This window comes from Nyctibius grandis, chromosome 4, assembly GCF_013368605.1.
Source record: "Nyctibius grandis isolate bNycGra1 chromosome 4, bNycGra1.pri, whole genome shotgun sequence".
Classification (NCBI taxonomy): domain Eukaryota; kingdom Metazoa; phylum Chordata; class Aves; order Nyctibiiformes; family Nyctibiidae; genus Nyctibius; species Nyctibius grandis.
In genome coordinates this window covers 84,751,553-84,775,240 of record NC_090661.1, presented here as the reverse complement: position 1 = coordinate 84,775,240, position 23,688 = coordinate 84,751,553, and the positions used below count along the sequence as shown (strand labels likewise).

At 41.1% G+C, this 23,688-nt stretch overlaps 1 protein-coding gene across 1 annotated transcript in view; it reads left to right on the top strand.

Annotated features, from left to right (window-relative positions):
* The window catches only part of ARHGAP22 (Rho GTPase activating protein 22), a 181,369-nt gene that overhangs the window by 52,114 nt on the left and 105,567 nt on the right, over window positions 1–23,688 (top strand). Inside the window, exon 3 of the mRNA XM_068398747.1 lies at window positions 1,649–1,736. Within this exon, the coding sequence (XP_068254848.1) occupies window positions 1,649–1,736 (88 nt within the window). The remainder of the gene's footprint in view (window positions 1–1,648; window positions 1,737–23,688) is intronic.

Sequence of the window (23,688 nt, the reverse complement as noted above, 5' to 3'; positions counted from 1 at the left end):
TGACAAAATATGGAAGCAGGTTGCTGAATCTATAGTGACGTGGCAGACTGAGTTCTGTTTTGTGAAGAACAAATTTGAGTACTTGTGAGACATTTTCAGTCTGCAATAAACAGATCCTTTCAAAGCAGCAAGTCATTTTAATAGGGTGGGTTGTCAGAACTGGAAAGCCAGCTTGTAAACTTGTAGCAGTTTTTGAATTTTCTATGTTCAAAGAGAAGAGTAAAATTTAATTTATTTACATTTAATGCATGCTGGCGTCTTCGTTTATTACAGTGTTTTCTCCAAACCAAAGCATCTGTAGGAGAACATATTACCAAGGGGCAAAGCCAGGGAAGTTATGCCGTAACAAAAGTAATGAAAAACAACATGACTGGCTTCTTTGTTTTATGGAGAAGATTGCAAAGGTCATATGATGGTTTGTCTTCTACCAGTTGAAATCCTGGATTGTCTGTCTCATGAGACACTAATTGTATTACTCAGTTGTATGGATCTGGAAGCTGACAAAGAGTGCAACTGGGATTTGTTTTGATTATCGGTGTTATGCTCCAATGTGTTTTGGATTTGACTGTTGCAAAATTGGCTGGAAAGAATGTAACCATGCATGTTTACTAGAGATAAGTGTGAAAATAACTGACTGAAACAACTTCCGTCTTTTTCTGCTCAGCCAAAAAAGATGGTTTGGACCCCCATTCCACGGCAGTTCAGTGCAGGCGTAGGAACTGCTGATTATACTCTTCATGTCTTAACTCTTGAGAGTCCCAGTTCTTATCTCTTTTGTCTGTCTTATTCTGTGTATATCCTAGAGAATGTTAGCTGGAAACCCTTTTAAATGTCAAAGATTAGATTAAAAAAAGGTAGAGAAACAATGAGGGCCAAATAGTGTGTTTGTTCTTGTTCCATTCATGTAACTGGACAAGACCTTCCTGTGATCTCTGTTTAAGATTTTCCATAGATGAAGATGATTTTGTTCACTTTGAAGATAGTATGCCACCAGCTATTCAGAATTTCTGAACTGGAATATGTTGTGTTAATTATGCTTGGTCTCAAGGTGAAAATGAATCTGAATTCTGGCAGCATTTGACCTTGGGAACTAAAGGGGCTCAGATTTCCTGCTAGGGAAACTATAGTCTCTTGGATTAAAAGGTAGTCCTATTGCCTTGCAAACCTGAATGAGCTGCTGTCCTCTGGTATCCACTTGGGGACTTCTGTGTGCTGAGAATCTCTGGAAAACAGGACATTTTCTTCAGTTGCAGAAATAAAGATTTAGAAATAGAACTTCAGCCACCTCATGGCTTGCAGGCTGCAACCAGAAATTGAAAGGTGAAGGAAGAGTAGGTGTAATGTGAGATGAAACTTTTGCAAGGGATAATTAGTTATGGAAACCAAGGAGAAACACCTATGCATGCTCAGAATACTGCTATTCCAGAGGAAAGATTATTTCACCAGAAGTGTCCAGTGTGAGAGAAAGGACGGGTGAGACAGATGCATGACTAGCTCAATCTTTTTTTGCTTAGAAGAGTGGGTTTGGAAAGGAGATGGGCTCAGTGGAATAGTAGGGCTTAAATTTGTTATGTCCGTTATGTTTATCTTCTTTTCCTTAGCCTCTTTGTGGTCTTCCCCCTTTCACTGGTGTTTGTGTCCTTTACAGGGTTTGATACTACTGCAAGGCAATCAGGTGAATGAACTGCCACCTAATCCTGATGAACCAGGGAAACATCTCTTTGAAATTACCTCAGGTAGGCCAGCATTTTTTGTACTTTCAACATAACATCATCTCGTTCCTATTGGTTGTCATTAATGATAATTGAATTGTACTGATCACTTCACTTCTAAGCATTCTGATACAGTAGCCAGATTGTCTAGAGAGACTGGGAAATGGGACTTGACAGACTACTCGGTGTTCTTTGTTTTGGATGTAACTGCTGCCATGGTACCTCATAAAAATAGTAGCTGAGATGCATCATGCTCTTGATTTTTCTGTTTGGAGGGGGCTCCTTGCCTGGAGTGCTCTGTGGTGTCCCAAACTGATGTGGTTTTCTGCTTGTTATGGGAGAAGCTGACACAGAGCAGAGCACAGAACTTATGGAAAAGGGGCATGCAGCATCTGGATGTAATTTCTTACATGCATACTAGTTCCCTCCATTTGGGGAGGTGGGAGGAAAAAAAAGTTTCAAAATGTTTCACTTTTGGATAAAACCTTCAGGAGAATAGATGAGCTGCCATGGAAGAGAGGTTGAAATTTTATTAGGCAGCAAATTTAATGATCTGTCAGCATAGACTTAATGTAAAACTTTTGAAATAATTTTAGCTCCCATGTAAATGCTACCTGTGAACTGGCTTGGTATCTTCAGGGTATATTGAGAGTTAAGTTCCCTGTTGCAGCATAGGAGCAATTGTATTTGCTTTATTAATTTCTGATTGTAGTTGGGAGAGGATCATCCCCGTGCATAGATTTGAATGCAGTATATTTTGGAGGTAGTTTCAGGTGGCAGGATCTACAGAGAAGCAAGCTGTTGCACTGCTAGCAGTGTTAGACCAGTGAGAAAGATGGACCAGGTTAGTCCTTCTACAGCTATCTCCTAGTACCTGAAGACTGAGTTCCTGGAAACAAGGAGGGAGACAAATATGAGTGTGGTAAGAATTATGGAGTGCACTGACTTGGTCATGCTCTATCTCATGGCCAGTTTCTCCTGCATGGACTACCTGTCCATGCTTCTTAGTATTGTCTACCCCACAGTGTTGGTGCTGTTGATAGGGTAGATAAAAGTAATTACATTAGACTGCCTCTTTTTTTTAATGGAATGGACAACATGGGGAATACTTGTCCCTATAGTTGAATGTTACTGTTGTGGAGGCAGGTGTGCTTTTACCACACCTGCCACACTCTTTGGGGTCTTAACCCCTAATCAGGCTGGCTTAAAATGCCTGTGTTGTGCACCCCTCTTGACACAGTATCAGGCAATGCAAGAAGAACAGGCAGTGCTGCAAGGTTTTCAACTACACCAGCAGGCAGGGTTTTGCAATAACTCAGTCACAGCATTCTGTTTGACACACAGAAAGCTACCTGGGGAGGGAGAAGAGATTTATTTTTGTTTTCCTTAGCAGTGCATGCTATCTGTTAATACCTTCTTTTTCTTATACTGCACTGTGCCCTTATAGGCAGGGACCAACAAACAGCAGGGCATTGGGCTCAGAGTTGCTTGCATGGAAAATCTCCTAGGAAGTGGCATTCACTGCCTGAATGTGACACATCTTCCGCACCATACTGTTGTAGAAGGACTGTGGACCTGGGATGTGAAAGCACTTGGGTGGTTGGAATGTGAATGATCCCATGTGTTCTGGCAGTGGTCTGAAATAAGTAACTGAGACACAGACTGGCTCATTTGAATTTCCTGCAGATTTGAGTTTGCTCTCTGGTTCCAGGTGGGAAAAGAGTCATTCTGCACTTCTTACCCAAACTGTCAGGTTATATTACTGTAGGTTGCAAAAGAATTGTCCTGAATTGCAGGTGGCTGTTGCTTTAGTACAGTTGGTAAAGCAATGCCATGTGGCTACTTGAAAGAGGCTGTCCAGAGGGTTGGAAAAAAGTGACATGGTTCACAGCGCAGTTGCAAATCCCAGGACATCCATGTTCAGCTTGTGGTTTTGACATTGCCCTTCTCTGTGTTCCCTGGAAAAACAATTCAGTCTTAGTGCACCACTGTCCTGCCTGCAAAATTGAGGTGATTTCCCTACCTTGTGGAGCTAAATCTATTCACGTTTGTAGCAAGCTTAGTTGCTACATGGATAGCAAGTATTGAAAAATGCTATAAATAGCCAGTCAATACAGAATGTGACTCGTCACAGACATCACTGGAGAATGTGGCCTGAAGAGTTCTCTGTTTTGTTCACAATGCATTTATTCTGTGCTGGTTTTGGCATACATGCCTCTTCTTTTTTGCATGTCTTCTGAAATGACTCTTATGTGTGGTTGCCAGCCTGCAGAACACCCTCATTAAAAGGATGCCAGATAGGAAGAGGAGCATGAATGATCTTGCAGGACCCAAATCATTAATTTCTATCAGTTCCCATCTTCCCTTGTGTTGGATGTATGGCCATGATCATAACTCTGCCTAATTGTACCTCAGTTCTCCTACTGTAAGCTAGGACTGTATAGTTTCTACAGGGATTCTGAGATTTTTTTTTTTTTTTTAGTTGTTGTAACTAAGTTGGGGATCTTGTGAATACAAGTACAGTCCATAGCTGTAAATATAGATACAGAATTTTACTGTACTTGTAAGCAGAAGAGCTTTAACAAAATAAAAAATGGGGTGCAGCATTCCTAAAATATTCCCATAGTGTCCTGATACCAACTTATCAGGCAAAGATGAGAGGCTGAGATCTCCCAGCAAGGAAATGTCCAAAGCTTTCTAAAGTCTGTGGTACCAGTTACCTCCAAAAACCTATTATGTGATCAATAGCTAAGGCTTTCAGCATCTTCCTTGCTGGAACTGTTGCTGGGATCTTCCCACTTTTCCTCTGCTGCAGGCTGTATAAATCTTGGCTGTGGGAGCTGCTTCCTCAGAGTGCAGGGACTAGAGTAACAGCATGTCCTGTGCTGTGACAGAGCATGTATTGATTTTCTGCTGAGTAACAAGAATTAATGATGGGCATTGTGTATTATTCATGTTTCATCAAGTTCATTTCTAAGCTGTATAATACAGCTGGGAGAAGGGTTAAATAGGAACATGAGACTGCAGAACAGTTCTACAGTCAAACCAGTGTTAGATCTGGCAGCAGGACTTCCTGAAATACCTCCTTTGGCAGAGATGTTCTCTATCCTCTTTTCTGGGGAAACAGTGTAAATTTCTGGACCCTTTTTAACCCGTTCATGTTTTCCTCCCTCACAGCTACTGAAGTTCAAAGTGGAATGGCAGGGTAAGCTGTGGGCTCAAGTTGCTCTCGTGTTCCAGTGCACATTAGCAGGTGAGGGCGATGTTTTTATAAAAACAATCAAGGTAGTATGGGGTTAGGTGCAAAGCTTTAATTGTTTGGTATAATCATCACACAGCAGCTGGTATTTCTGGATGGAAATAACTGCTGTATGTTCCTTGGGAGAGGAGCGCAAATCTGGTAAAAGAAAGAGTAGCTGACTGATTACTAGGGGCAACAAAGTAACCATGTGTTAGCCTGGGGTAACAGTGCATTTCAGAGTGGTGTAATGCAATGTGTAAGAAGCACAGGGATTGATCTCTGAGAATGTCTTAAGGAAAATTGATGGCTTAAATGCTCCTGAGGTGTCACCTTTTAGGAAGCTGATGCTTTTAATGCCCTGTGGAAAATAGTCTGCATGGTTTTGTTCTCTGGTCTCTGCAGTACTATGAGATGCTCAAGTTTCTCTGCAAAGTCAGAGATAATTCTCTGATATAGTAAGGTTTTCAGAGTCAAGGAAGGGAGTGGTAAAAAGATTCAGAAATTAGGAGGTAAAGAGAGTTGTATTTTGAAAGGTATGGCAAGGGTTATTACGAACTGATTGGAGAATAGCTTTTCTTTGTAGAAAACTGGGTGACTTTTAAGAAGATTCTTCCATTCTGCTTCAGAATAGATTCAACTGATATTTTCATGGAGAGTAAGAAAAGAAACATGAACAAGAATTTTTTCCATGGATTACCTGGTACCTCTTTGGCTAACATCCTCTCCTGCAATGCAGGAGACCGGAGTTTCTGTTCCACTGGGTTTAGACCAGGAACCTGAATCTGTCACCTGCATAGTGGACAAGTACCCTCAGTGACTACTGTTGTTGTTTGTTTAGTTGTTTTTTTTTCTGGGAAAGATGTTTTTCCTTCATTTTTCACTATGAAATCATTCTAGAGTAATGCTCTTGTCCAAAGAGAATGTGCCCTTTTTTATTTCAGCAAACTGGTATGTTATGGTTGAAAGCAGCCTTGCTGAAAAATTCCTGATCAAAACTCATGTTACGCACCTTGGTGTCTCCTTATCACTGCTGATAGCTAGTTCCTGTTTCTTGCCACAGTGCTTTCTGCCAGGGTCAACAGTGATAGCTCTTAGCTGGGTCTTTCTGTGAAAATAAGTGCAGTTTTGTAATAAGTTTAATTTGATTTCACTGGAAACTACTGCTGAAGGGGTTGATCTTGCTTTTCCCCCTTTTCTCTTGGCTTCTTCCCCAATATCTAATCACATCACTCACTTCAGCTCTTATGACTGAAAAAAAAAACCCAACGATTTTCAAACCAGTTGGACTTCAGGTCGATCCAATTAAGCTTGATGAAAACTACACCTTCAGGTTGCTTTTTGTGCTCCAGTTGAGTAACACCAGCCCTCTCTTTAGTGAGGCAGTTCAGCCCTCTTCAGAACTGTTGTCTCAGGCTTTTTGCAGACACTGCTAGAGAAGGACAACTGCCTGTGCTTGATTCATGTGTAGAAGGTTATTTTCAAAACTTCAGAAGTCAGAGCTCTGTGGCATGCCCTTCAATTAATTATAAAGACTGAGCTTCATATAGGCAGCTTGACATTATGAAAGGCATCTGCATTCAACTGTGGGTCCTTTAAAGCTGGACTAGTGGTTGCATTCTGCTAGAAGTTAGTCTGGGGTAGAGTAAAATGCCTCATCCAGGAACTTTTTGCAGGTTTTATGTAGAAGCTATTTCACAGCCTTGTTTGTGCTATATAACAAGTAGGAAATAAAGGCAGGCAGAATCAGAATGTGGGAGTCCTAACTCTTGCAGGGACAATAATTGTTGACTACTCATTCTGTAGGGAGTCTGTCAGTGTTGTCGGCAGTGTCTTACAGAACAGTTGGAGTGGCAGCTTGTTTGTCTTGTCCTAGTAGGGTGAATGGTGCCCACAAAGCTGTCTGCTCTGTGGTATGCGTCTGTGTCCCAGGTGATTGACAGCAATTAAGTTATTTTTGTGGCCTTTTCGTCTCAGTTCCTGTTGAGATGGTGTGTAATTAAAATATCTGGAAGGGAAATTAGAAATTCAGACATTAAAAATCATTCGGTGTTCTCTATTACTCAATGCAAATTGCAATTCTAACTAACAGCAGGAAACTGAGTTTGCCTCTGGTAATTAAATCTTCTCCTGAAGCCTACAGCTGATAACCGACTGTGCATATCTGAATATGTGATGATGTTGATATTTGAGGGTTTCATTTAGGTTTCTGGGATTTGGCAATCAGCATATGTACTAGGGAAACACAGCAAGTGAGAGCTCTGGACATCACAGAGTTTCCATAGCATTGCATTGACCTGCAGGAGAAGATTAATAGTCTTGGTTTTGCAGTGGAGGGCACTGTCTGATCTGTATTTAATACTTCTAGATGTCTGGAGTGCAGTTGATGGCATGCAAATATTTTTTATGCCACTAAAAGTGATAACTGTCTTTTGGAACTTGAGATAGACTTTCCATTTATTAAGGAGGGGGAAACCTAAAATGTCTTCTCTGAACTGTCTTTCCAAAGGAGTGCCCAGAATGACAAAATTGCATGCCTTATTTGCAGTCGCAGAGTCTGGAAACTGTTCTTTATTATTAACTTATAGCTTGAGTTGAAGACCTTCAAGGTAATAAAGTCTTAGCACTAAGATAGTGACAGGTACATCTGCTTGGCTTTTGCCAGCTGCGAAGCCTCTTTTTACATGCAAGATGAGTGCAGCCTGAGTCTCCTTGAAATTGTGTATCCTGCACTTCCATGCCTAAAATTTGATACATTCTTCTATATGTTCTGCTTGCTTCGTCTGCTCCTGAGCGCTAGATGGTGCTGGTTCTTTCTACCTTGTGCTTAGACACTTGCTGTCAATCATGGCATATGTCTTGAATCACTTGAGCGCGAGTTCATCCTGTATAAGGAAATTAGCCACTCTGTTGTTCATTGGAGTCTCCTCAACAGCAAATCAACAAGCAAGAGTTCCCTAACAATGTTATTGCTCAGCCTGTGAAGCTAATACTGTGCTCTGTAGACAGAATATAGTATTGCATGTGTTTCTGCACATTTGCCTTGCCATGAGCGTCTTAGTCCATCTGAATCCACAAGATACAAGGAACTGAATGTTTTCAGCTGCTGTCACAGATGCCAAAATCAACTTTGAAAATCAAAATGAACTTTGAAAACATTCAAGTTCAAATTGTTTGCCCATTTAATCTTAAAATGAAAACAAGATTTATTTGTTATGGAAGAGGACAGCACGTCCTATATAGACATGAACAGTAATGACTATGTGGGGAAGCTGCTTGAACCTGGGGTATATCCCTACAGCTTGACCCGTACACTGTTGCCTACGTAAGGTAATGACTCATTACTGGTGAAGGTCATCAGACCGCATCCAGATGTTTGTACAGAAAGGCTGTTAGGCTCCTCTCTCCCCCTGAGGGCCATGAGGCTCCCTGATAGTTAACATAAGGTGAGCCAAAACATTCTTATCAACTTAGAACATCTTGAAGGGCATCAGGAGGCACCTGCAGCCTATAAATTGCTTTTTGCTTTGTTTTTTCTTTCTAGCATATGCAATGCCCAAGGCTTATGTTTGCATTTGGCAAGTAAAGATCCTGCTTCATGAAATAAACAAGATCCTGCCTTTCTTTCATTAGAAGTGTTTGATCTACTCCAAGTTATACTGTCTACATCCCTCAGCGCTCTGGGGCCCTGGGCGGTTGAAAGTAGGTCTGAAAACCGGCTGTGACAGCATATGTGTTCTGCTATCCTGGAATTTGCATCTCCAGGAGAAGCTCTGCATCTGATCCCTGATCAGTAGCACCTAGCTGTCTTCAATGCGTGCGCTGGTTTTCAAAAAGAGTGCTGGTTTTTACAACTTCAATTGCAACAGCAAGAGGCCTGCTGGGAAAGGAGCATGAGACTTAAGGAGTTTAATGAATAGCTTTTTCTGCTAGTGCAGATCATTAAGACATAATCTCTGACTGTTCTTGAGCAGTTTTCCTTAACCCATTGTATTCCTCAAAGTCGAATATATCTGCATAGCGTTTTGTGAAGTCTGCCCTTTGGGTGTAGAAACATGGCTTTGTAAGATGATGGCATGTTGTTGCTGGAATGTGGAAGGCATCATTTGATCCCATCAGGTTGGCTTTTTAGTGCATATTAGGTAAGATTTTGAACTGTTCCTGCTGAGACGTTCCAGAGTAAGCTCTGCTGTTGAGTATTCTGCCTTAAGGATAATATATTAACCCTAAGGCATGTGTGGTTAGTAGAGGTGTGTTTGGTTGGGGTTTTTTTTAGCATTTCTGTGCCAGAACAGCTTTGTTCCATAAATATATGATTATCAAATTGTCAATGTGATCAGTTATATAGTACCTTCCCTATATTTCTTGCTAATTTGTCAAAAATCAAGTCTTCAGTAGTGTTTTGCAGCTTGTGTGCCCTGGTGCTGCTGATGCAGGTTAAGCTTTGTTCAGCCCCAGAAGCAGCTGTATTCCCATTTGCAATAAGGATGGGTGAATTTGGCACAAGATTTATGCAATGTCTGGGATCCCTGAGGCTAAAAAAAGTACTCTAGTTTAGTAGGTTAACATGATGAAGTACTCTAGTTTAATAGGTTAACATGATAAAATTAGACACATGGTATATGGCAACATAGTTCATAGCACACAGCAAATTCTAGCAGTAGCAAAATAGTATTAGAGGTCAACGTTAGCATGGAGAAAGAAAACATGAAGCTAAAAGGAAGTTTACTGCTTAGGCGTCTGTTCCACACATGTTTTATCAGTGCAGTTGTCTTACTGAGGGGAGTTGATCTCTAAGTCTTTTGTGGGATTGGGCCCTTTATTTGAAGTTCATCTGATTTGCCTTGTGTGATTCAGTGGGTTAATTCTTGTCCCTAGTTGATCTGGCACAGTCACATTAAATTACAAATATAATGCATTTCAGATTAATTTGCAGAGTTGTATTGGTTGTGTGAGCTGGAGATGCAGTCAGGTTTGTTCACTCTTTTCCTTCAGTGTTCCCAGGGACTACTTTCTTCTTTATTTTCTGTACTGTAGCTTTCTAAGGGTCAGCATGTCTGTTGAGTGCATTTTCTTTAGCTCTGATACTAGGAGAAATAAATTGCTGAATTTTGGACGGATGGATGATGATTCTTTGTTGAGGTGGCTAATTTTTTTTAATACTTTGTGGATCCTGAACCCGTCAGTGCATGCATGTATCTGCTTGCAGAGTTCATGCTTTATAATAGCAAGAATAAAGAAAACATCTCTTTGTTTCTAAATGTAAAATTTTGTGGACAGGGAGCAGTAACTGAATTTTTTTTGTACACGCTATGCGCCTGCTGTTGTCATTACAGAACTGCTGTAACATCTGCAGCATTTAATGACTTGTGGATTTACTCTGACTTCCTACATGCTTTGAGATGCTGTGGATTTGATTTCTGTGATGTATGCAGCAGGTGCAGGCTGTGCAGAATATAGAGAAACACACACTCTGAAACTGCATCAGTCACATTGCATTCACTGAAAAGAGAGCAAGAAGCAGGACTGGTCTCTAAACCAGTGCAAGATGGCACATAGAGAAACTGAAATATTTGCTCCCAAGAATGCTCCAGAAGGGAATTCTGACACAATTTTTAGAAACCCTTATCTAAAGGGGAAAGAGGGAATCATCATCTGAAAACACACTGTATACTGACAATCCTGTAAGGCAGCACTGCTGATGCTATTGCGGTACCTGTTAGTGCTGGTAGTTTAACTGCTCAGTGTAATATGCTGACTTGAAAATACCAGCTGGAAGTCATTCTGGGGAGCAAAGGTAAGAAAAATAAAACACATTTCCTTTTCACACAGCCCACACAAGTGTGTGGGGGAAGGGACAGCAAAGTTGATAATGTGCTGCTCCAGCATCCAAAAGGAATTACAATTGGGAAACTGTTATCTGTGGTGTTTGTGAAACTGTGTCTTTGAATGATGCACTAATGCCAGTTTGAAGTGGCAGCTGGCCTGCTGTCAAACAGCTGTGAGGGTTCACAAGCAAAACCCACTCTCTTTGTCTGAAATGCTTTAGGGACAACTAGTGTGCTATCAGTGAGAACCAGCTTGCACTGGGCTTTCTGAACTTCACAGCAGGGAGGAGGAAGTGTGGCAAAGATGTATTGCCTAGGGCATAGCACTTAAGATTTATACTTTGTTAAATAAGTCATCGTACTATAAAGTAACAGGAACTTAATGTTACATTGTAACAGCTTTCTTTAGCCTTCCTAGGCTACTTTAAGTACTAAGTACTAATTACGTGTGATGAGCGGGGGAGGAAGGCTGGGGTTTGAAGTGACTTGTATGCTTCTTTTTAATGACATTCAGATTGTTATCCTGTGCACATGCCTGTACTTAGCCTTACCCCTGGGTAGGGTCCTATCAACCCGGTCGCTCACAAAATATACGCTTCACTGTGAACTTGTTCAAAAGGTTCTCTTGTGCTACGCGGGAGCTTAGACTAGGTCATCACATGGGTCCCTCTTGGGCTTCATGTTTGTGAATAAACTTTAAAAGATGCAAGTTACTGCAGGGAAACAAATCGATCTGACACCTGAATTGTTGAAAATGCAGGCCCTGAAGAACTAGTGCAACATGAAAAGTGGTAAAACATGAAACAAGAATAATATTTTAGTTTCCCTGGTACAGACAAGAGAAATACTTACATTAATCACATAAAAAATGAAACACGTGCAATTTTATTATTTCGCAGTGTCCCTGTAAAGTTGATGAGCAAACTAAGAAATTAATTTTGTGTGTTTTGAAATTAATAAATTGTAAGAATATCAGTCTTTTTCCATCAGTTCCTGTTGTTCAAAGAAATTTATTAAGCAAGGGATGGATGTGGAATCTTCGGCATGTTCAGAATGTGGGGATTTTTTTGTGATACAAGCTCTTCTAACAGATAGGATCCTGTAGGTGCTTGGATATTGGATTTATGTGCATTTCAGGACACTGGGAGTAATTCCTTCTTCCTGGTAGCTTTATGCTCTGTAGCCATGTTAATTGTGATGAATTTGAGTAACTTGAACAGAGCCTGTTGATCTGGTTAAACTTTTTTCACTTAAAGGGGAGGTGTCATGACAGTTTTGATTGAGACCTACTTATTAACCAGCATGGCTGTGTTTCCCTTTTCTGTTGCTTTTTTTTCTGGGAATAGTGTTAACTCCCTGTGCTAGTAACCTACGTATAGTTTCCCTATGAGGCATGCAAGAGTATGCCTAGGTGTATCCTCTGCTCTGTAGAGGACATCATGCCATTTTAAATTTTACATTGCACTGCATTAGTAGACCTGAGGTATGCCAGTAAAGAACTCAAGTTCTGTGTTTGTGTTAATGACTCTAGGAATTACATTGTTTTTATTACTTTAGCAGTCTGTTTCTAAACAGGTGTAAAATACCAATCTTGAAAAGCACTCCTTATGACTACAAGCACCTGAAAAAGCTGTTTTTTTGTACCAATGTTTTCCATCTTATTTTCAAGAAGATTTTAAGAGGAGCTCAACATGGTGAGAACTGAGAAGACTTACTGAAGTGTGGCCAATCTGTGTTGAATTTAGTGGCATTACAACAACTTTATTCTCATAAGTTTCATATAAGCTTTGCAGCCTCTCTGCAGTACCTATCGCATGGGCTCTGCTCAAGGTATCAGTGAGGCAGCTGGGATCAGGACTACACTCTGTTTAGTGTAGTATGTTCTGATAAGCTTAATCTTTCTAATTTTCTTCAAGCACTCTAATTGAAATGGATGCGATTTCTTCCATTAGGAAGACAAAGTTCAGGTCACTTATAATTATAGAACTCTTCCTTTTAACAGACTCTAAATGTTTACTTTCTCCAAGTTTTTATCTTCTATCTCTGTTCTGGCAGGTGCACGGCCCAGCGCATACACATTCTTTCAAAATGTGACTTTGAATCTCAGCTAGAGGAGATAGATGTATTTGTAACAGCAGGATTAGGCAGTGTGTTCTACATCCACAAACCACTGCTAATCTAATTGAAGTGCAGTTAAGATGTTGATATCCATGCCTCCACATGGTACCAAAGATTCTATATATCATGCTGAACTCATGAAGCATTGTTGTTAGTTCTGGCGTTTGCTTTTAATCACCAGCTGACACTCACGGAAAACTTGGGCGAGGGGGCAGGAGGAATTTGAGATACCAAAGAAAAGAACTATGGAGTCAAAAGTATATAGTGTTAAAAGGGAGTGTCTGTGAGGCCATGAGGGAAGACTGTTATAACCAACTGTATATTCTTTGCATTGAAGGACAATTGTACAAACTGTGTTGCTTCCCTGGATATGGAGTTGTGGATTTTAATATGAGGATTTATCAGCATATTGGCAGCTGCTAACTGGAGAGTTGAAGAGCCTTGTCTACATTAGAAATGCTATGCTGATATAATTATGCCAAAAGAAAGCAGTACTAGCATACTACTGTAATATGGAGAAAGATTACTTTCCTTAACACAAATATAAGTGTCTACAAAGATTACTAGCCTTCTAGCTATGCTGGTGTGAGAATCCTCACACTCCACAGAGGCCATAAAGGTTCTGCTTTGAGACCATGTGGTTTGTATGTGAATCAGAGAGTTAAAATGATGCCTTATGGGAGGGTTCAGCAGAAGATCTTTTCCAGACTAAATTTCCTGTGGTCTGTTTTGAGTGGACAGGCCAGGGTTCAGCAACTTATTTCTGCCCTATGTCCTTATAGGTCTTGAACATGGATCATCAGTGTAATATGTTGCTGACACTGCAGAACATGAAAGGTCACCTCCTACCTTTAGTTAACTCTGTGACCCAAACACATCACAGCAGAGAGTAGAGAAAGTTAGTACAAATGGAAACATTGTGCCTATGATCATGTTTGGTAAATGTTTGTGCTCATCTGCTGCTGAAAGAAATGAAAGCACAGCAATAAGAGCTGTCCTAGCACTCTCCTTTAGTCGTGGCCCACATAGCCTTTCTACCAACAGAAAAGGAACAGTAAGGACATCATTTTTGCTAGGCCCAGGTGCAAGAGATTTGTTATAAAAGGACTTTGCCCGTGAATAAGGCTAACTGTGAAGGGATTCTTCATGCTTCCTCAGTACTTCAATGCCAGAACTCTAAGAGCTTGCTAATGCCCCCGAAGCAAAGACCTGGGTATTTACTCTCTAGCACGGTGTGGCTAAAGGTATATTGGAATTTACTATTAAGCTTTCTTCATTTGTTGATGCTTGCACCTAAAATTCTTATGTTTTGCATTTGCTTAGGAAGCTGTAAGCTTTTTGCATACAACAGATGGTCCATCAGAATTCGTGGGGTTCCTTTTTCATTTCAACAAGTGCTTTAGGTTGCAGAGTCATTATTTGAACGGAAGGAATAAAGAAGGTGGACACCTGGGAATCTCTTAAAATATAGTCGGTGCTATGGAAAAAAATGTCAAAATGCCAGTGCAAGTTATTGTCAGATAGTATGACTTAAGATGCTGAAATTCTCATAGAATTACAGTGATCAGAGGGAAAAGAGGATGGAATAGACCTAATCAGAATAACTTTTCATAAATTTAGTATCTTGTGACTCTTTCTGGACTAGAAACTGTTTAATAGGACAAGGTTGTAAGTTCTGAAATACTGTTCCTGACTGAAGAGTTAGTTGACTTTTGATCTTGTGTTTTAAAATGCCTTTTTTTTTTTTTTTTTTTTTTTTTTTTTTTAAGCCCATAAGCTCTTTCTTAACAGAACTATGCCATATTATAAGCCTAGCCTAGTCTGGCTAGTGGGAATGCATTGTTCTATCACTTGGGAAAAGGCAATGTGTGAATACAACATGAGTACTTCCATGCAGTACCTACCTCTCATACAGTTGTCATAGAATAGTTTGGGTTGGAAAGGACCTTTAAAGGTCATCTAGTAAAACCCCCCCCTCCAGTGAACAGGGACATCTTCAGCTAGATCAGGTTGCTCTGAGCCCTATCCAACCTGATCTTGAATGTTTCCAGAGATGGGGCATCTACCACCTCTTTGGGCAATCTGTTCCAGTGTTTCACCACCATCATTGTAAACAATTTCTCCTTATATCTAGTCTGAATCTACCCTCTTTTAGTTTAAAACCATTACCCCTTGTCCTATCGCAACAGGCCCTGCTAAAAGATTTGTCCCCATCTTTCTTATAGGTCCCCTTTAAGTACTGAAAGGCTGTGATAAGGTCTCCCTAGAGCCTTCTCTTCTTCAGGCTGAACAACCCCTAGTGATACATCTACATCCACTCATGTTCTTCTCTGCCAACATCTTCCCTGAGGAGCAGATGACCAATAAATGGTTCTTTTAAACTGTGAAGATCTAATTCTTCTCTCAGCAGGTTATTTTTTAGAGTCTTACCATCCTGGAGAACTGTAGTTTGCAAAAACATTTCGTTCACAGCTTATATAAAAAGCATTAGAAGTGTGTATTTGGAGGGCTGGGCTTTTCAGGGCAGGGGATGATGGAGACAGGCTTGGAAGGGGAGGATGGTTTAGACTTCTCTGATCTTACAGGAAAGAAGCCTTGGGGGAGGTAGCATGTCACTTTAATAATAAACAGTAGCCCATGAAACTCACCCGGTCTAGTCTTAGGCTCTTAGATAAAGTAAGTCTTTACGGGAGTTACAGTATTTAGAGACATATGAACTAAGACTGACTGTAATGTACTCTTCTATCTGCATTATTACATTGCCAAAATATTCTCTTTTCTCTCTGAGATCCAGTGGCTATTAGGAATTCTCTGGAGAGTCACAGGGTATTCCTACTGTCGCCTGGCAAGTCACTTCTACTTGAGCTTCATCGTGTATTTTGGTAATCAAGCAAGGGAATAATCCAGGTTAAATTTGACTTCTCACAAAAAAAAAACCTTCCCATTTTAGAAAGACTCTTTTGAAGAGGAATTCTATAGTTTACCAGCTCTTTGACTTGTAGATCTTTGAATGGTATGGGGAAGCTCATAGTATAAATAACTTTGCAGATCAGACAAAACAATCTTTTACTGGTTAAACTTGAAAATTTTAACACATTCTCCTGGATTTTGAACATGGGTATTAGTATAAATTGTCAGCTTTTTGCAAGTGCATCTGCTTTGTACTGGCATGAATCGTTGGAATAGAATAGCATATTCCTCTACTCTTGCAATTTGGTGGTTGTTTTTTTTTTCCCCCCTGAATACAAGTGGTTGACTTCACTAAAACTGAAATCTCTACCTCTCATTTCCAGATCTTCAGCCTGGTCCTTAAATAGGAAAGTTCATTGTTCACCAGACAGCTTTCCTTTTCAGTGGCAGCAATACACTATCGTATTTCTTAAGAAATGGGAGGGAGTGTAAACTTTAAATGAAGGACTTCAGATGGTGAAGCTGAGAGCTATGGCTGGAGAAAAAAATGTGCAAAGTACATTGGTTATTCAGAAAAACTTAGGGCACTCAGTCTGCTCAAGTTCATTTCACAAGGACCTGTTAAGTGCTTGGTGTTTTTGAAAGATCAGCCTAATTGCCTAGTACTTGAAATCAAGATTTAGACGTTGAACTGTGGGCTCCTAATTTTGTAAACCTTAGTCTAAAGTTGGTATGTGCCATTTAAGGAGAAGACATGCATGGTCAACCATAGATCTAAAAGGTCAAAATGTTAAGAATTACAGAAATCCCACTTTGAACAGCTCCTGCTGTACAGAATGAGTTATGTATATTAATAGAAATGAGTCTCAAAATAATCTTACTGCAGATTAAGTGGGTTTTGTTGCTGGAAAAGTGCAAGTATATCCACCTTTCTTATTGTAGGAATAGGCTAATACCTACTTGGAATTTTCAGTGTGTGTAGCTATAAATACATTTTTTTTATATATATATATATATATTTTTTTTTTTTTTTTTTTTAATTATGAAATCTTGAATTTTTGACCCAGACAGATTTGGCTGCCTCTGTGATATTGTCTTGTGTTGAGCCTTCAACCCCTTCAGGAGCAAAGTTTGTATCTGTATCAGGCAATCAACATGTTAGGGTCTAGGATGAGAGAGAGGTTCTAGGGTGCCTTTAAATTTAGGCAAAACACTGGGTGGCAGTTCTTCACTCTTACCTTCATTAGCTGACTTCTGAGATGATCTGCCTGCGCTTGACTGCATTCAAAAGAGAAACTAAATGAGGTTTAGTCATTGAAGAATCTTGAATTTCCCATGGGATGATGGACCTGGCTTCTACATCTCCCAAACATTGCCCAGCTTTCTCAAAATTGCACTTTTTTTTTCCCCTTCACCCCCCTCCCTGTGCCCCCTTCCTCTCCTCCCCAAGTATCTGGTTTGTATGGATATACACTGCTAGCTGCTTCTGTCTGGCAGTATTTGGACTGGCAGTGTGTTTGACAACAGACATGTATTGGCTTAAATTTTAAGAAACAAAATGTGTGCCCTCTAAAGCTAAAATGACAAATGATCTGCAAACTGCACTGAAGGTATATACTGCATGTATGTCCTAGCTTAGGTTGCTTATATGGATTTTTCAGGTCATAAAAGATGTTTTATGAAAGTGATAGTGGTTATAGTAGTTTAGTTTACTAGAGATTAGGTCTCTGTACTTAATCCCATGCACATAATTGGTGAATTATTCCTATATTTCCACGGCCACTTCTTTGGTGGAATTATCAATGAACAACTTTTTAGCTACAGAGAGGTTTTTTTTTTTTTTCCCAGGGCTTTGTGTTTCCTGAGTGTATTCCTAAGTCTTTCACTCTCAAAACTCTGACACAAACATGTATCAAAGTCACCAACACAATGCAGATTTTTCTTAAATGAGTCACCTTTTTTTCAATGAACTGCTGTTGAAGAACTGCTTTGCTTTGGATGACATTTATATTTTCCTGTGAAATTTAAAGCGTGGATGGTTCATGCATATGCAAACTTTGGATGGCTTTCTGAAAACTGTTAATATTGGCTTGTTTTATTGCTGAACTTTACTGTAATTATTATTGCCATCCAGAGCAAAAGTGAGGGAAGGGCTAAGTGCTCTTTGACTCCATTTTATGTAGTGATGCTCTTGGGTACTGTCATATTATGTCCATGTGGTAAGGACAGCAGAGGCTCTGCCTCCCTCTTGCAGTGAATGCATCTGAAGAGTATTCTCTTGAATACATGGTGATGGTTATTGCAGTAAATGAATCTCAGCTGGTTTCATTTGGGATCATTTAATTCCTTTATGTAATGTAACATAATCAAAAGGGAAGACAAAATTTTTGTCAGTTTTCCAAAGGTTTTGTGAAAATAAAGGAAGCCTAGAATTGTAATGTTTCGGTAATAGAAATGCAAAAATTCATTACATGCTTCAGTGAAGCTGTCAGCTTGATTCTTTAAAAGAAGTGTGTGTTTAACCCTACAGCAGCCTCTATCTGGCAATGTGTGGTGATGTACATAGTAGTCCTAAAACTTCTTAAATGCTCAAACTTCAGCAACTTTTAGGTAGTCTGGGGGGTTGCTCTGAGGTGTAGCATCTACAAACAATCCCCACGGAGTTGACTTGGCTGCCAGGCTGGAACAGCTGGAGAGTGGGGTGCTCTCTCCACACGTTCTATCTACCACTGATCTGACAGCATCATTAGTAAACACGTTGTGTGAGTTTTCCAGAATGTGGAAATCTTACCTCTGCCGGGGGCTCTCTGAAGTTTGGTTTGTATGAAATGCAGAAGTGTTGCAGGAGAGTGTCCAGCCACTTGCGCAGGTGGTTTATGTGCCTCTTCTCCAAGATCAGATCACAGAAAGAGAAGTATCTGCTGTTTTACAAGGGGGAAGGTGGCACTTTGCACAAGAGATGGATTTCCAAGCAGCTCTCACCTATTGGTGGTGTTTGACAAGTTTTAGAGGCTCAACAAAACAATTGAGATGAATTCTCATGCCTCTCTCCAAGAGGAACAAGTTGGTACCAGCAAAGCCAGAATGCTGGATTTCCTTCAGCTCTCCTGCAAGAATAGTTTGATTTTTCTGTAGCATGTTTACTGGTGATGGGAAGATTTTCCTGCCCTGTCCATCTTCCATCCTGTATGGGGTTTCGGTTTGGTTTGGTTTTTGTGCTAACTAATGAATGCTTATAACCTGGGATGGCTCAAGTGTATAGTAACAGCTGAATAATCTGCAGGAGGACCTCTTTGTAGCACATTATCATACGCTTATTTTTTCAATGATGGGAGATCCAGTAGACATCCTTTATTTTATTCAATTTCTATCCTGGAAGTCCAGCCTGAAGAATTGGTTCGATACCAAGAGGCTGGGATATGTGTGGGAACAGGAGCTGCAGATTCGCATTAGTTCTCAGGTTCAAGCTGTTTCTGGTATTTGAACTATATTTAAAGATATAGTTCCTTGTTACCACCCCCAACCTTCTCTATGTGTATCTCTCTTCCCCTCCCACCCGCACTCTAATTTGTTTTGTGCGTTGCACACTGCTGTCAAAGAGCGTTCTCTTCTGCAGTGCCCAACCTGGAAAAGACTTTATCATTCAGTCTCTTGCTTGTGACATGTAACTCTTAACACGATGCAAGTTTTGCAAAGGCACCCTGTTTGTCTATGAGTTGCTTTATAAAAGCAAGCTATGCAGCTATGCTGCAACGCTTAGGGCATTGCTGCTTCCGGGCAGGGGGTCTTCAACAAGCAGGGTCCCTGCTGGTTTAAGTTAAGTGCTGCGGGGTCTGGAAAACAAACACTGAATGATCAGAGAACCAGCAAACATCTGTGCTAGGGATGTTGTTCTTCCCTTATCCCAAAACAAAACTCTTATCTTGTCTTTGTGGCTAGTGATTTAGTTAGGTTAATGCAATTAGAAGTGTTTAAACAAGCCTTCTGAATATTGGTAGAGCAGTGCTGACCTTTACAAGAATGCAAGGTCCCTGTAACTCTCAGCACTTACAATCTCTGCAGAGACTCCCAGAGATACATGGTGAAGTGTTTACTCTTGTGGGAGGAAAGCATATGATATGACCCTGTCCTGTGCTGACATAATTTTGCAAGAGGTGAAATGGCCTTTCTAGTATCTTTCTATGCACACTGAAGGTTTACATTTGGCGACTGCTGCCCTCCGGCCCCCTGAGAGCATGCATCTGCCACTCGCATAAAGCAGCCTCTGGCAGCTCTCGGCCCTTCAAAGGGGCAAGTACAATTAATAAGCCGGTGAAGTTTAACGGGCAAAGAGAGCTGTGAAGCGCTGAGGTCTGCCCCAAGGCTGGCTGGAAATACAGGCGACGAAGGCGGGGAGCCCCAGGGCACTAACCTGCCGTTGCCCCCTGCGCAGCCTGTTGGGAGCCCAGGCCGGCAGCCCCCGCTGCCCGGGATGCTGGAGGCGGCCCCGCCTGGCAGGGAGCGGGCTGCGAGGGACACTGTCACCTGCCATGGGGCTGTGCTGCTGCAAAGGCTGCGGTGAGGAGCCCAGAGGTAACGAACTGCCCCCCGCAAAGGTGACAGGGAAACTGAGGCGGCGACCCCTCTCCTTGCCCCCTTGTCTCCCGTCCTCGGGGCGCGTCTCCGTCCCGGCGGGGCCAGCGGGGCGGCTGGGAGGTGCCTGCTGCAGCCCCGGGTGAGCGCAGCTCGGGAGCCGCCGGCCGCTCCTGCAGCCCGTGCCGCGGCGGCAGCGGTGGGAACTGCCTGCTGCTTGAACAGGACGGAGTGGAGTGGGAAACGAGGCCGTATTTCCCTGTGTTCAGTGTCTAGTCCTTCGGAAGGTGCCATCGCTTCTTCGTGGTTCCTTTAAAAAACAAAACCAACCCTAAAAACTATCTCTAGGTGTGATCTTATGCTTAAAACACAAGTCATTGTTTCTTCTTTTTCTCCGCTAACGAGTGAAGTTTGGTGGGAGGGGGAGTGGTCGTTTCTTTTCTTTTGCGGAAAGGTTGTTAGTGTTGCAATAGGATTAGCTGACAGTCTTTCCACATCTGTTCTATGTCTTGATGGACTTGAATATTTTTCTGAAGGGCTGAGCTCCTAGCAGTCTAGAAGAGGCTGGTATAGGAGGCAAAGAGGCAGTGTGTCTGACCCGCGTAAAGCTATTGTAATTCTCCTGTCGCCATATAGATTGTCAGTTACTCCCACGGTGGCTTCTTGCATGGGTTTACCTGTTAGAACGAGCCCCCAATATCCTGTTTGCTTTGGGGAAAGTTTGTAGTTTGGATTCAGGAGCTTTGAGAAAGAGGTAAAGTGTGAGCCCAAAGAGAAGTTCAGCTTTTCTTTGTAGAAAGGGATCTCCTTTTAAGAATAGTGTTTAAAAAAATTTAATGTCCTTGGAGTTTGTAAAAGGAACTCTTAAATATTTTAACTTTTCGACAGCTAAAAATAATTCTTTTTCAGTAATCAAAAATCCTCTGAAGTTGGATTTCTGAGAAAACAGGAAATAGAAATTAATTTATTTCTTGTGTAAAACTTCGAAAAATGCAAAGTGCACCCTTAATCACTACACTGAAAGTATGATTCCAAAAATTGTAGCAACTTAGTGCACACGTTTTGGTTTTGAGACAAGGCAAAATAAACACATTGGTGGAAATCTAGTGAATATGAGCCTGCTGTCTGCATCACAGCTGTATCAGGGTAAGGTTTATCAATATACGTAATCTTTGTGAAGTTACAGAATGCAGTATAAAAATAAAGCTAAATGAAAAGCATGCTGATCTGAGGTAATATCTGTATCAGTCATATTAGAAAGAGGAATAAACACTGAAATGAATTTTCCCTGTCAGGAGTAGGGAAGGTCAGGTAAAGATGTATCTAGTATTTCAGTCTATTACTGAGTTGACTATGACCAGATTCTCAGTAGCACCTGATGAAAGTATCTGACTCTTCCTTCTAGAGACAGGCTCAGGAAAAAAGCTTTGAGCAAAATATCCCTGAATTTTGGATTGGAAATACTATGGGCTTTTTCATTTGCTTCTGGTTTTAATCTGTGGAGGAAGAGAGGTTTAGATTGGGGATTATCAAAAAACATTTGTCCTAGTTCCTGGCATAAATCTAGTCACCTCATTCACCTGAGTGTGAAATTGTATTTCTCTTCTTTGGGAGAGCTTCTACAAACAGTGGGTATTTTAGCTAGCACATTGCATTCAGGCTTGAAAGAACAAAGTATGTTTGTGTCAGTTTTGCACATTTGGGTAAACCTGCCAATATTGGTGAAGCCACACCATTCTCTGAGAATTGGTATGATTGAGCTGGATATTTGTGTTAAGCTGTATTTTGTCTGTGGAGCCATTTGGCCATTAAATCTTCCAAAATCTGAGTATGTAATACTAACAAACATTTTGAGGACTTCTTTCAAGTACAGCCCATTATAAGCCCTGACATGATTTCTGCCTTATTTTGAAAATATATATTTTAAGTCAGTCCTGTGTAATGGCATAAAATCTTTCCCCTGGTTGACTCTTTTAACACATGTAGCAGGTTGAAGTTGGTTTCACAAAGGTCCTGTGACTCCATCTACATGAAACTTAATAAATCTCAAGTTTAATACAACTTTGCTTTGGTTGGTACTAATGTGATCAGTGAGGTAAAAAGTTTGTGCCCTGTCTTGTTGGTCAGTCACTGTGGGGGAAGGCCTGAAGTGCCAAGCTGTGACTTGTGTTCTTAATTAGGTCAAAATTCAGCTTTGTATGATGCTGCTGAAACTCATTTGTTCCTTGGTGCTTGGCATAGGCCCGGTTAAAGCAGTAGGTTTATTTTCCTAGATTTATACAATACGTGAAGAAGCCACTGATTGGGGTTGCCCATGCTGCTTTCCCACCATTTTATTTCTATGGCCTCAGTGGAAGTTTTTTCGCTCATTTACTCCTGTGGCACGATTTCACAGAAGTCTTTGTATGTGGCTTTAGAGAATGGTTTAGGCTACTGTTGCACTGGCTTTCTGACCATGAGCTTCAACTAGTCCTGCTCTGCTGTGAGAATACTTTCAGCAGATGTGGGAGGAGAGGTGTGGCCAGGGACCAAGGTACTGATAACAGTATGTTTGGGGTTATTGCATTTGCCCCATCAGCTTTTTGTCTTGATAGCCTTTTAGTGCATCAGGTACAGATAGGGCTAACTGATGAATAGATTCTGATTTCTTAGAAGATCTGGCAGGCCGAAACGTTAGTCTCCCTGAGTGTAGCTGGTTATCTGCAGCTAGCAGAGACAAGCTTATTAAGGGGGTGGGAGTTTAGGGATATTTGCTTTTGTTTAAGGCCAGAATGGAGTTGGAGTGCTGTTATCCCCACCCACCTACTTCTGTCCCTGTAGTAAAATTATCCTAATGGCTAGAAAGTACCAGATTCGTGGGCAGGAATGCTGGATTGTCCCTTTACCCTCTCCTTTTGATCCAGTGACTTACCATGTGCTGAAATCAGAAAGTAGGAGGAGGACATGATTGCTGGTAGGAATTGACAAGGAACTAGAAATGAAGTCCTCCTTCCACCTCACCCACTAGTACTGCAAGCTCCTACTAGCCTGGACCAGACTGGAACCTGAAGCTGGTGGGAGAGTGTTTTCCACGTGCTATGGTTGATTATCTACACTTTCCTATTTCCTGAGCTTGCTTGCTTCAGTGTGATTGTATTTCTTTTCTTGTCATTTCTTACACTGGCAGTTGCTCCCAATTAGATGGTCAAAAAAATTCTTGCACTGTAGTGTTGCAAAGATTTCTGGTGACTTTCCAGTGATGCAATGTAATCAAGATTGTAAGTGAATACTTCCTTTATTTTCTTTAACCTGGTTATCAGTTTGGGCTGCT